We start from the raw sequence: 13,286 nt of genomic DNA, 5'->3' as shown, positions 1-13,286 counted from the left end.
CATCAATTTATTAACCGAAATCCTCTAGAAATGAGATGAACTACTTTCATTCTGATGTCTTCAATTTATTATGGTAAATCTCTTTGCTTTTTTTTTTTTAAATGTTACCTCACACGCATACACACACATGTATGTAATAATGTGTGTCTATTTATACATATGCAAAGCGTAGCGTGTAACGGTATCTGCGAGTTTTGAACCGTCTCAAATAATTTATTAGAAAAAGACAACTAAAAACTAATTTGATGTATCAGCTTTTTCTAACAAATGATTTAAAACTGTTGAAAACACAGAGATACCATTGTATGGTACACTCTGTATATATTCACAATATGTTATAAATTTGTTTATCTAAATTAGATGTAAAGTTTAAATAAGATTTTTCTCTGAAAATATTTAATAAGTTTACAGATAAGTTTCTTTCTATAGCTATTAGTTTATATGTAATGAATTGTGTAAAGTGTTCATTTTGCCGTTGAGTAATATAATGGACATGGTTGCAATGAATGAGAATAGGAATCGTAAAATATAAACACTTCACTTTATCATTTGGTGAGCATCAATGATCTCTAAGACTTCATCTGCAACTTCTGACAGTAACGTGTCACTGTCGCCTTTACCTTCGAGTAGGAAAGTATGTTTAAATTTCTGCAAAATAGAAATTCTGATTTATATTCTCTGAAACTATTACGAATATTAAATTCTGAAATGTTACTTACATCATATTTTAATAAAAGGCACACGTGATGTCCTTTCAAAGAGTGTCCATACAAAGATGCAGTATCGTAAATTTGTTCCACTAATATGAGATTGCACTTGCAACAAATTGCATTTAAAATAACATCAAAATTTTCCGAAAAAGAAACTAATTTTCTAAGACGTCTATTCTTGCAAATGAATTGACGACTTTTAAGTAATTCCGTTAGTATGTCCCTATGTGGAAGGTAACCAACCATGAATTTACTGCACCTCAAATGCATACTAAAATCAAGTTTCTCCTGAACTGTATTTTCCTTGTTTTCTAACATATACGTAAGTGTGCCCCTTAACGTCTGAGCAAATGTATCGTCTGAGATTAAAATAATAAACTGTGTTTCTTTACTAGATTCCGGAGGCAGTTGGAAAGGCAGTTTTATTCCAAATTCATCTCCAACCTAAAAAAAGAAGAAACAAAATAAATATATGAAATTATTTTTCATTCTCCTACTATAAATTTTGTTTGCTGGTATTAACTTACATCTTTCATTAATCTCAATGTAGGCGTATCCGGAACATCAAATACTAAGTCCTTCACCAGCTTTTGACAATTATTTGTAATGAGTATTGTTGCAACTAGATTATCTGATTCGTCAGAAATTTGTTTCAATTCGTACGTTAGAGAAAGCACTTTGTTTTTAGCTAATTCTTCATACGAATTTGTTGGCTGCACTAAGGTTGTACTATCTGCCGAATTCGTAAAATTATATTTCAAGTCTGGTAATATCTCTTTCGATGGTGTTGATATTCCAGCTGTTTCTTCGTAATCCGCAGACTTTTTATCCTTTTTGCTTTTAGATTTTTTTGATTTTCGATGCTTGGAATCCTCGTCTGTTTTCTTGTGTTTGTCGTGGCTTTTCGATTTCTTACGTTTAGTATCCTTTTGTTCCGATTCTTTTTCACTGAATACTTCTGTATATTCGTTAACAATAGGAGACTGAAGTTTTTCTGACGAAGCATTATCTTCCAACCACATATTAGTAAGTTCCAGTTGATTGTCATGGCGTCTCTCTTTAGCCTCTTTAACTTTCTTTTTAGATTTTTTGTATCCCTAATGAGAAAATATGATAGTGTAATTTTTTCATTCAATTAATTAGTATCTGATATATTATTTTTTAAACGCAAATAAGAGAAAACGTAATATATTACTTGTTCTTTTTTCTTCCCTTTACTTTCACCACTTCCATGAATCATATTATTTTCAATAACTCTATGCTCTAGAACAGGTAGCCTTTCATCGTCTCTCAAAGGTAAATCTAAGTCAATATTTAAGGCTCTGTGTGGATCATTTAAATCAACTTGATCATAATCATCGCTGTCACTTAATTCTGCTCCTGGTGGAAGTTCACCTACTCCAGTATTCACCACTTGAACAGGATAACTATCGTCTTGTTCATCTTCCGAAGTGGCCTTTTTATCTAAAAGAATTTCCATAGTTCTGTTTTAATACTGTAACACTGTCGTAAAATATATATACAAAGTTATATAAACTTTCAACATACTTTTCTTAGACTTCTTCTTCTTTCTGCTGTGTACTTTATATCTTTTATGATTGTTTGTAATTTTCAAAGAAACTGGAATATCTAACTCCGCTACAGGAATGTTTTCAAATTCTTCATAAATACTTGATGAATTATGATACGAAGCAGAATTCTTGAATGTGCCTTTCAAATAATGTGGATTATTTTCTTGCTCCAATTTTCTAGCATCGCGACGTTTCTGAAGTTCTTCTGCTGAGGGCTCGATTAATTCTCGTTTAGAGTAGGAATCACTTGTTTTATCCGTCTTAATAAATATGTCATTCATATCTAAATCTTCTGAGTCTGAACTTTCAGATGGTGGATCATTGATCCATGAATCTAAATCTAAATCTTCAGGAATCGGCACCTAAACAAACAAACAAAATATAACACAAAATTAATTTTGTTTAGGTGATTAAATTATATTAGAGTATCATATACAAGCATAAGTTTATATGCGTACAGCAAATATATGTAACTATTACCTTCCTCTGTGCTTTGGGAGCAACAGGATTGAGTTCTCCTTCAAACGCTTCCATCAATTCTTCTACCAAACCAGGATTTTCTTTCAAACATTCAAGTAATACCAACGCAGAGCTAGATCTTTCTTGAACCTCTAAATCCCCACTGCACACAAAAGCTGCTATTTTATCTTTTAACGCAAAAATCTATAAAATAAAAAAAACACGTTAGGAACACATCTGTACGTGTAACCACGTGTAATGTGATATGATGGAATGATAGTTCTATAACAGTGCAAGACATACCTGTTCCATAGTTTCAGTATCTCCATCCTTTTCGGCTTTATATAACGTTGCTGTAGCAAGTTTTAAGATGTTATGGACATAAACAGCTTGAATATGTCCTGGTAAGCTAGAAGCTTGTGATCGTAACATCGATTGTAATGTTGCTAAAGGATCTTCTAGTTCACTATTCATTTAATATATTATCAATTATGCTTTAATGAAAAAATGAATATAGATCAAGATGTGTATATAGAATACCTAGAGAATTCTCCACAAATCCATGCAGCAGCATATAAAACTTCAGACATTGTTGCTCTTGGTTGGCCTGTTAGAAGATATGAATTTTCTAGCAGTAAGGCACATTGTTGGACTGCATATTTTCGTATAGCTTGTACACGAATCGCTACATCAAGTAATTGAGTTGCTACTAATGGTCCATGTTTGGTACCTTCCATTCGTGTTAATTCAACCAATACAGATATGTACCTATATACATATTATGTGTAAATAGGTCAAATATGTATTAATTAATAGAAATTATATATATATTTACCATTCAAAATAAGTAACAAATTGATAATTATTTTGTGAACAGATCTGAATAATTTTCGAGAGTAATTCATCTCTGTAAGCAGTGCCTTCTGCTTTATCCATGTGTACCATTAATTTTCTAACTATCTCCATTAAATTCTTCTTTGAAACCATTCCGTATAATAAATCCAAGGCACGCAATCTTATACTTTCATCTTTATCATCTAAACATTGCATTATAAGATCTTTGTGGGCTTGCACACTTTTAGGATGAGTCTTTAAAATCTTTGACATTGCTAACAGTCCCAAGTACTTCAAGTTTTGATCAGAATCCTCTATTAATATTCTCAATTTTTGAACACATAATTGGATTGAATCTGAGTGATTTGGCATACCAGAGGAAATCGAAATTAATACAGCTATTACTGTATTTATACATTCATACAGCAAGGACATTGCTGATGTACTAAAAATCAATAATATTATATAATTAATAAATTGTAGTAATTATATAATCAATTCATTACTTAAATAATTAAAGTGATAATAAAATACAATAAGGAAACTTATATTTATTAAATTGGCTTCAACAAAATGCGAATGCAAATTGTTAGAAAAAATAAATAATTAACTACGTTTTCCATATTAATAATATTAATAATAAAAAATGATGCTATTTTACAAGCAGCACCAAACACGCAAGTGCAAGATTTTTATATATTTAAAGACAAAAATACGTTAAATACCTGTGTATCAAATTTGTAAGGGGTTCTATTAATTTTTTGCCAAGCCTAGGTTCTAGAGGTGTCAATGCGCCAAACTGGAAATATAATTGCAATCTAAGAAATATGGCAGTATTCAATATATAATAACATTTCTAAACATAATTTACATAGTATATGAAATAACTGCTAACAAATACATGTTAGAAGAAAATACAAGCTACTAAAACTCATACTAAAACTAACATCTATCATTTCACTATATTCTGATAACAAAAAGTAATCAACTAATATGAAAACCTTGAAATCAGGTCAATTAGTGGTTGAGTAAGTCGCCGACCCATTTTCGGCTCAATCAGTGTTATAGTGGAGAACTGAGCACGTGAAACAAGACCAATATTACTTGGCTCATGTTAAAAAGCATTATGTATACGTAAATGCTTATTTTGTTATAACAATGAGCCTATATTTTAATTAATCTGTTTCACTTTGATTTTACGAAGCTAACGATGAGCAACATTTGCACTTACCAGTTTAATAATTTTTATTAACATCCAATTATTTGTAGAAGTTGTCATGAGTTTGAAAAAAACAGGTGCTAAACTTAAATAATTTTTTGGATTTTTTCTTGCTAATTCACAAACAACATTAACAGCAGCACTTTGTACACCACTATCCGGATCTTCCAATTTTTCTTTCAGTCTAGGAAATGCAGGCCTCAAGGCCTCTGGAAATCGCAAAAAAACTTTGTACATCATTAGCACAGCTTTTTTGCGAAGATATGGTTTGGTAGAAGTTAATAACGTCATTATGTCATTGACTAAATCACGTGCAAGATCTGATGTTATAAAGCAAGATAAACCACTTAAAGCCAAACCAGCATCATACTGATTTTGACTATTTAAGTCTTTGCGAATCATGTTGGTAGTTAACATCAGAAGCTGCAATAAATTTTCATATTATTAGAAATAATTCATTTATTTTATTTGTCTTTGGAAACCTGACAAATCTTTTTTATATACCACAATTCAGCTTGCAAAATAAGCTGAATTATTTATCTAAATTCATAACAAATGCTTATACAAAATTAATTAACAAACTATCCATTAAAGTATAATACTGATCATGGATAAATGTGTACTAAAAGAATACTTTTTCATATTTAATTAGAAAGAATTGAATGAAAAATACATTCTCACATTAAAATTTATATTTAATTATAATCAAACATGAAACGTTTATCAGATTTCTTTGAGACTTGTATTTTATCTCAATTTCAAATAATATCATACTTCTGTATCTGCATGAAAACTCTGACTTGCCGCCAAATAACCAATTCGTTTGTACGTAAATTTGGCAGATGACATTACTTCAATTATATTAAAGCCAGCCCAACTAATGTCATAGCCCAACATTTGAAGCTAAACAAAGTTAAAGAAATTATAATAATTAATGACAAAAATGTGACTGGTGACAAGTTATATAAATGTTAAACTTACATATGTTAGCTTTGCAACAGCATTTGCTTTAACTGCAACATTATCTTGTCGTAATTCTTGTTTAATTTCTTCAATGCACTGTGCAATATACTTGGCCTAATAGTAAGAAAATAATTATTGATACCAGAAAATGACTTAGATTGTTAACTTAACTGAATAAGGTTATATCCTTATATAAATGTTCTAAAATAAGGCACAGTAGATAATTATGAATTTACCTCGTTCTCTTTATTGTTTCTAATCCCGCGTACTAGATCCGTTAGATTTTTGTCGAACATCCGTTCAAAATTTCCTTTTACTTTACGGAGAGCCATAATGGCATTTAAAAAATAAATGGTATTTCCAATATCGCTTAAAAGGTTTCTTTCTACATTCGTCCAATATTCCGACTAAATCGGGTAACTTGCTTCGATTGCATTACCGTATGTTAGAAACCTTAAACTTCAATCATAGTCTTACATTTACATTTTTTGACAGATCGGCGGATAAGAATATCCCTTGGCGAATAAACCTAAGAATTTTCACAAGTAGATAAACCACCCAACATTCTCCGCATGATACAAAATTTTATAAATATAAAATTCCTAAGTTCTACAAAATTGTGATTCCGCTAGTTACAAACTATATGTTTTAATTGATTATCTAATTTAAAAATATTTAATTAAATCATTGTAATACCATATATATATATGTATCAAATTAAGGTGAAGTAGGATAAAGGATATATCAAGCTACAATTTATTAGATAACAAAATGCTAAAATATTATAAATAGCTGCACTAGTAATATGTAAACATATTTTGCTATAATGTTTCATATACTAAATTGTCAAAATTCAATTTATACTTTGTAATAGATTTTAAATATAATTTTTGTGATGCAGACTATTCAAACTGTGAAAAGTCTAGTTACAAACATAAAAGAAAATCATAGATCATTTTTTAATACATATCTTGTTAAGTACAAATACCGCTAATTTGATATATTATACAGTTGTGCTATATTATATGAAGTAAGTAGTGGCAATTATTCAATATATATCCATGTGCAATTTTCCTTTGTATTGACCCATTCTACATTATGTTTCATAAGTTCTCTAGATTTCTGGCTTCATAAATTCATTTCAGGTTGTTCTCAACTTTCGTGGTAGATCTTTATAAATGTGTAAAGAAGCCATTGAACAAAGAGATGGAAAAGTATTAAATATTTTTTGTAGAACATTATCGCAAAAATGCAGAACACATAATTACTAATAGATCGCGTAATACTGTTCTCTCAGGTTGTATAGAAATTGTATGAAAACTGTACATTGTATACATTTGAAAAATACAATATTTTTTCGAAGAAGCTCCACTGCATTCATCTGGGCATCACTGCTAACCATTGTTTTACCATCGTGGCATGTTTTCGCGGTACACAAAAGATCCGAAGGTTGAGAACCTCCCATTTTTGTACGTTAATATTTTTTTATTTGCTTTAAACAATAAGCTTTTTAGAATAAAACAATTTTATTTTGGATGTACACCCTCATCTGTTATTACATATACGTTTCTAATTTTATTGACGTATTTTGAATACATACTTTGTCACAATGTATTTGGATTTTTATACCATTACTACTTATAATGAACTTCTGTTCACTATTATTAATAATATATTAAATGGAATATAATTATTGATACATTGAATGAAACTCCTGAGGGTATACAATGTATACTTAGATTTGCATTTTATACAATCCAATGTTTATGTCATGAAACATAGCTTTTTCATTTTGTGAAAAAGTATGTAAAATAAAAAAGTACTTATGGAAAACTTTACTTATTTTCGAAATTGTAGTTTAATATTATTTGTATGAATTAAAAAGAAATTCCGAGCAGATAAATTATTTTTTTTTCTTTCAGTAAACAATGACAGAATACTTTGATTTACCGCTTAATATGGACAGAATATGTAGAATTTGTCTTACAGAGGGTACGAATTTATCTCCTATTTTTTCTACGGATCAGGAAGTAAATGATTTTTCTGATCTTCCACAAAAAATACAAGTTTGCGGATCAATAGAAATTCACGAACAAGATGGATTACCTTCATTAATTTGTGATATTTGTATTTATAAAGCAAGCGTTGCTCATGAGTTTAGGCAACAGTGTCAACATTCTGATGCCAAATTAAGAATGTATTATAATAAACCAACAAAAGTTACTATTGTGGTAAATATAAAATGTTATATTTATGCAATACATTTGATATATCAAATGTATATGTTCTTAAATATTTTAGGATACATGTACACAGACAGAATCAGAAATAACAACAGCGTTATCAAAAGAACAAGTTAGCGAAGAAGATTATTTTGTAAAGGAAGAGATGCAAGGAGCATCAAATTCTCAAGAGTTTATACAGACTAATGATGCATATTGCAGAAATGAATCTACTTTAAATACTGGCCAAATTGAAATGCAGGGTGAAAAACTTTTCATATGTTCTATTGGATTTGAAGGAACTAAAGAAACTGAAAAGGAAGCTGGCACTTCAGAAAATGATATACATCAAACTTGTGTTACACAAGAAAGTACTGATGATGTTTCTGAAACCATAGATATGGAAAATAAATCCGAAGACATTCAAGATACAAGTCAGATCATGGAAGAAGATAACAAGAAAGAAGAGGATAAATTTCTTGATGAAAGTATATCAAATGATGACGTTAAAGAGGAAGAAGTTCTACAGAAACGTACATCAAGCAGAAAAGTTAAATCAGTGCCTAATAAAACTTACAGCGAAGATGAGATCGATGACAGTTATTACGATTTAAGTAATGATGGTCAAGATTCTGGGGATTCAAAATTTAAGTGCAAAGTATGCTCAAAATGTTTTAGTACACAAAGAGGTTTAAAAAAACATTCCCTTGTTCATGAGAAAAAACATAAATGCAATATATGTTCAAAAATGTTTTACAAGCAAGAGAACATGGAGAATCATAAAAAAATACATGCGTCCAAACCTCTTGCTTGTCAGTTATGTCATGCATGCTTTTCTAAGCCTCAGAGCCTTGTACGCCATTTAAAATCTCATACAGAAAAAGTAAATGACATGATCAAACAAATTAATACAGATGAACAGAAGGATAGTAAAGAACCAAAAAAAGAAATGAAACTTGAAGACAATACAGATGACGAAAGTGGTACTGTAAATGAAGTTTATAATTTTGAAAATGCACCTGAACTGTACAAATGTGAAATTTGTAGTCAGTATTGTTCTTCTTTAAAGAATTTAAAACGACATACTCTGGTACATGGTGATAAAAAATATTCTTGCACTGTATGTAAAAAATGGTTCTTTAGGCCAGATACCTTAAAAAAGCATGCAGAAAAACATGGACATGGGTTATTGGATAATTTAGTTGACAATAACAAATTCTTTGATTCCGATGATGACTCTTGTCCAAATACTACAACAAATAATGCGCAAGAGAGTGAAAGTGTTAAAAAAGAAGAAAGTGACGAAGATGGTTCCGGTGAATATAAATGCCAACATTGTGATAAAATCATGGCTACAAAAAAAGGTCTTAGGCGTCATGTATCTACACATAAGCCAAAAGCTGAACCAGTTACTTGTGAAATTTGTGGAAAGATTTGTGCTAGTCAAGCTCGCCTTGTTCTTCATCAAAGGACACATGTACCAAAAGAGAAAGTTCCACGAGAATACTTGTGTCACATTTGTAGTAAAGTGTATCCAAGTAACTCTTCCCTAACGTATCATATGAGAACTCATACTGGTATTAAACCACATGTTTGTAAAACTTGCAATAGTGGATTTACTACAACAACCAGTTTAGCAAATCATATTAGAATCCATACCGGTGATAAACCATTTGTTTGTCATGTATGTAGTGCAGCATTTGCTGTAAGTTCAGCTTTTAGACGACATTTAACTCGTCATACGGGAGAAGCAAACTATCTGTGTAAAACGTGTGGTAAAGCATTTAAAAGACTAAGTACTTTAAAAGAACATACTTACACTCATTCAGGTGAAAAACCATATGTATGTAAAACATGCGGAGCAGCATATAGTCATAGTGGTAGCTTATTTGCTCATCAAAAACGTTGTCGAGCTCAGTATGGAGAAATAGTTGTAGATGAGCATCATCATTCAGTTGCTCATCATATTCATGTAAATAATGTGCAATCTGCAGTACGATCACTTGCTGTGATAGGACAAATGTTTTAAAAAATAAGATTTATTCTATCAAGAATATGTATGTATGTACCTCTGCTAATGTATACATAAATATATATATGTATACATTTATACAAATATGTATACATGCTAGATAAGCACAAAACAATGAAATGTGCTACAATTCTTATACTATATAATGTAGAAACTATACCCTTGTGTAAATATATGACTTTTCCCTTTTTTTTTTTAAATCGTTATTTAAATACTCACATGTCTAAAATTTGTAGACTAGTGCTTTATTGCAACAAAATTTATGTCTTCAATTATATGAATATCTAAATTATTTCAATTAATAAAATTGAAATCATTTAAATAATAATTCAGTTATGTAAATACATGAATTTATTTACAGGATATCCCACATTCGTACTGAATATAAGTCAATATACCATTAAAAACACCAATGTTTTCTCAATTCTTACAAAATGTGGTTTACTGATAATCTGTTTAATTCTTAAGTCTCCATTTCAGTATAATTTTGGGATACCTCCTATATAAAGTTGCATATGTACCTTGGTATACTTCTATTTTACATGTAACTGCATTCAAATAGAAAGTTGTCATTTATAATCTTATGTACACTATTTATATTTTTGTTATTGAGAAATTGACGCTAATATTAGCAGTATTATAATTTATATTTTGTACAAAAAATTAAATTTGTACATTTATAAAGATCGATCCGTACATGTATCATCTATTATTATTGCTTTAAATACTTTAATTTTCATGTTATACATATTAGTGCATTCGTAGTATGCAAAAATACATTTAAAAGTTATATATTAACAAACTAAGTACTTATAGTTACATTAATCATGTTTTCTTTTAAACTTTATTTAGTTATAAAAACGTGTACAAATTGTATAAACTAATAATCAGTATTTACAGTTTAATATCTTTTATTTAATGTTGTTAAAATTTTTCATTAAATCTTGCATTTTGTAAACTAAAAAATAATTTAAAGCACTAGTCTTGACATTTTATTGAAGATATAAACTTTTAATAAAAAATAAATTTTCAAAATTAGGTACACACATTGACTTTACGATAATAAACTATACTATTTTTAATTATAGTTAAAGTTATAATTCATTTTTTTCATATATTTTAATCATTTCGTACATATACAATAAGAACCTAAAAATCTATCATGTTAGATAAATGAAATGTATGTATATATAACGATTTAGTGTGCCATCCATAAAACATAAATAATAACAATTTCGTATCAATTAGAAAAGTTTTCATCTTTCTTAAATGTATGTATACATTGTATTACGAATATCGTTTAAAAATCATTAGTTTAGATTTCATTATAGTTTGTATTTACACATAAAATCTTACTTATTTTGGACACAATATGTGAAATTACTATGTATGTATATTCATTTAAGCTATGTTAAGGTGTTAGTAAATTTTAAAAAGTTTTAACTAATGAATATTTATTAATAAACAAATAAATGTATTATAAGTTAATTAATATTATTTTTTTGTGGGAAAACATTCTCTGAAATTTCAATCAATAATTATCTATGATGTGTGCGTGTGTAAGTATAAAACAATAGTATAAATTTAACAATAATAAAAAACGTATTAAACTTTATTAATTACATAAATTTACTAAACTACAGAACAAAATTAAAAATTTATTTTTAATTACAAATACTAGGCGGTAATTAGCAACACGGCATACTAATACAATTATTTCGTTGTACTTCTTTTTCACGCTTTTTCTTAAGTATTTTATAACGACGCCATATAGATGCTCGAGTTCGTTTTAAAACCCTTGCTAAATCCGTATACTTCCGTTTCTCATCAAGATTTGCATTATTTTCTAAGTGATTTAAAATCATTTCGTCTTCTTCAGGAAGAAACCTTAACCATTTAAATAAAGTTAAAGATTAGTATTCGTTGAATCAATATATTTCATAATTTTAAACTGAATATATATAACTCATAATACATTACAATTTGTATGTGCCTTTACCATTTCTAATTACACAAAAACGTATAGAGAAGAAAAATTATTTAATTTAAAGAGTCATTGAACATATTTGTATATAGATTTTATAACATTATATAATTGTATGTTTCTGTTTTATGAAATACAGATTTCCTTTGAACAAGAAGTAACTCTGATTTTATCTAAAGATATTTTGTTATCAATTTTAATATAAAAATGTTTAAAATATCAAAACTGTATATTAATAACACTTAAAATAAGTGTTGTTTATTATAATATTTATTAAATATTACCTTCTTTGCACACGATCTGCATATAGATTCCTAAATCTATGATATACACTGTACAGAGTTCTATTTGGTAGTCCATCGGCTAGAAACTGCACAAATTTCCTTCTTTCCTTTTTACTACGAATATATGTTTTATTGTCTTCTCGCAGCAATAAAAAAGGTTGAACATTTCTACAATTCCAATTATGCAGCTACAACAGAATACTTTAATTCAGTTATAAATTGTGCCATATAAATGACGTATTGTATGAAGAACAAACCTTGCAAAATGATTTCCAATTATGAGTAATTATTGCGTCCTCTTCTGGATTATAAGATCCTTTTTTAATATGAGCTATTTTTTCAAACCTTTTTAATTCCTTCTGTGTTGGACAATGAGATCCAGCACGTAATTCAATTTCATGCTGTGGTAATACTGGGTTTATTAATTGTATACATAATTTATTTAAGAACTATAATAAAGAAAAGTTTTTATAATTATTGTTTTCATAATTTAACAATATACAAAAAACAAAAACGAATGTACATTAGTTATTTATTTAATTAGAAAACTAAACATTATTAAATATATTACCGCTGCATCTTTTTCTGGAAGTTTATTAGCTTTCTTTATTTCTTGCGCAAGTATACTAACATCATCATCCATCTTTAAATTTTATTGTTTTAATCATAAAATATCCTGATCATTTATAAAAGATAAAATACAATTAAATAATGAAATATCGCTGATTTGAATACATGTTATTAATGTTTATTCAATATGTAATGGATACTCATTGTATGTACTGAAACATTATTACGTCTTGCCATGCTCAAAACCGTTGCGTCTGTGCGGCATTTCTATAGGAAGTCTATGGGTCGTACATTTCAGCTACGGGGTCCGTGACACCCCGATGCCATAATGTTGGTATTGTTGCGAACCTCGCCTGTATGTACATATGTATGTACATATGTACATACATATATAACTTATACCACAGTTCACCAGAGTCCATAACTGCGAAAAGACCA

The 13,286-nt window shown here is 28.8% G+C and overlaps 3 protein-coding genes across 6 annotated transcripts; 1 reads left to right on the top strand and 2 right to left on the bottom strand.

Annotated features, from left to right (window-relative positions):
- Positions 1-57: 57 nt before the first annotated feature.
- garnet (adaptor-related protein complex 3, delta 1 subunit-like garnet) lies at positions 58-6,329 on the bottom strand. The gene is made up of 14 exons (XM_034327090.2): positions 5,993-6,329; positions 5,775-5,870; positions 5,568-5,696; positions 4,806-5,216; positions 4,300-4,373; positions 3,576-4,019; positions 3,281-3,508; positions 3,044-3,206; positions 2,762-2,944; positions 2,259-2,643; positions 1,906-2,174; positions 1,238-1,807; positions 720-1,154; positions 58-648 (listed from the first exon to the last, which is right to left on the bottom strand). Exons 1-14 carry the CDS (start codon positions 6,086-6,088, stop codon positions 538-540), a joined length of 3,594 nt encoding a protein of 1,197 aa, XP_034182981.1. The 5' UTR covers positions 6,089-6,329; the 3' UTR covers positions 58-537.
- A 367-nt stretch (positions 6,330-6,696) lies between these two features.
- On the top strand, positions 6,697-10,699 carry LOC117605607 (uncharacterized). Of its 3 annotated transcripts, XM_034327131.2 has the most exons (4): positions 6,881-6,970; positions 7,054-7,225; positions 7,679-7,987; positions 8,058-10,699. In XM_034327131.2, the coding sequence occupies exons 3-4, from the start codon at positions 7,685-7,687 to the stop codon at positions 10,005-10,007; spliced, it is 2,253 nt and encodes a 750-aa protein (XP_034183022.2). In that variant the 5' UTR covers positions 6,881-6,970; positions 7,054-7,225; positions 7,679-7,684; the 3' UTR covers positions 10,008-10,699. The 3 variants fall into 3 exon arrangements, with proteins under 3 accessions (XP_034183024.2, XP_034183022.2, XP_034183023.2); XM_034327133.2 differs by lacking the exons at positions 6,881-6,970; positions 7,054-7,225 and adding an exon at positions 6,697-6,786; XM_034327132.2 differs by lacking the exons at positions 6,881-6,970; positions 7,054-7,225 and adding an exon at positions 7,357-7,558.
- A 958-nt stretch (positions 10,700-11,657) lies between these two features.
- Positions 11,658-13,271, bottom strand: LOC117605548 (uncharacterized). 2 transcript variants are annotated; one of them, XM_034326986.2, is made up of 4 exons: positions 12,850-13,271; positions 12,536-12,727; positions 12,279-12,466; positions 11,658-11,897 (listed from the first exon to the last, which is right to left on the bottom strand). In XM_034326986.2, exons 1-4 carry the CDS (start codon positions 12,919-12,921, stop codon positions 11,699-11,701), a joined length of 651 nt encoding a protein of 216 aa, XP_034182877.1. In that variant the 5' UTR covers positions 12,922-13,271; the 3' UTR covers positions 11,658-11,698. The 2 variants fall into 2 exon arrangements, with proteins under 2 accessions (XP_034182877.1, XP_034182878.1); XM_034326987.2 differs by having other exon boundaries at positions 12,536-12,679.
- Positions 13,272-13,286: the final 15 nt, after the last annotated feature.

The sequence above is a fragment of the Osmia lignaria genome, chromosome 14 (genome assembly GCF_051020975.1).
Source record: "Osmia lignaria lignaria isolate PbOS001 chromosome 14, iyOsmLign1, whole genome shotgun sequence".
NCBI classification, from domain to species: Eukaryota; Metazoa; Arthropoda; class Insecta; order Hymenoptera; family Megachilidae; genus Osmia; species Osmia lignaria.
Note: the sequence above shows the minus strand (reverse complement) of the source record. Positions and strands in the feature narration are given on the sequence as shown.

Coding starts and splice junctions, on each gene's coding strand:
- LOC117605607 (XM_034327133.2), top strand. CDS start 7,685: ATGACAGAATACTTTGATTTACCGCTTAATATGGACAGAATATGTAGA. Junction 7,988..8,057: donor CAACAAAAGTTACTATTGTG/GTAAATATAAAA, acceptor TAAATATTTTAG/GATACATGTACACAGACAGA.
- garnet (XM_034327090.2), bottom strand. CDS start 6,088: ATGGCTCTCCGTAAAGTAAAAGGAAATTTTGAACGGATGTTCGACAAA. Junction 3,509..3,575: donor TTTGTTACTTATTTTGAATG/GTAAATATATAT, acceptor ATATGTATATAG/GTACATATCTGTATTGGTTG. Junction 1,155..1,237: donor CATTGAGATTAATGAAAGAT/GTAAGTTAATAC, acceptor TTCTTTTTTTAG/GTTGGAGATGAATTTGGAAT.
- LOC117605548 (XM_034326986.2), bottom strand. CDS start 12,921: ATGGATGATGATGTTAGTATACTTGCGCAAGAAATAAAGAAAGCTAAT. Junction 12,467..12,535: donor ATTGGAAATCATTTTGCAAG/GTTTGTTCTTCA, acceptor ATTCTGTTGTAG/CTGCATAATTGGAATTGTAG. Junction 11,898..12,278: donor GCAGATCGTGTGCAAAGAAG/GTAATATTTAAT, acceptor TAAATGGTTAAG/GTTTCTTCCTGAAGAAGACG.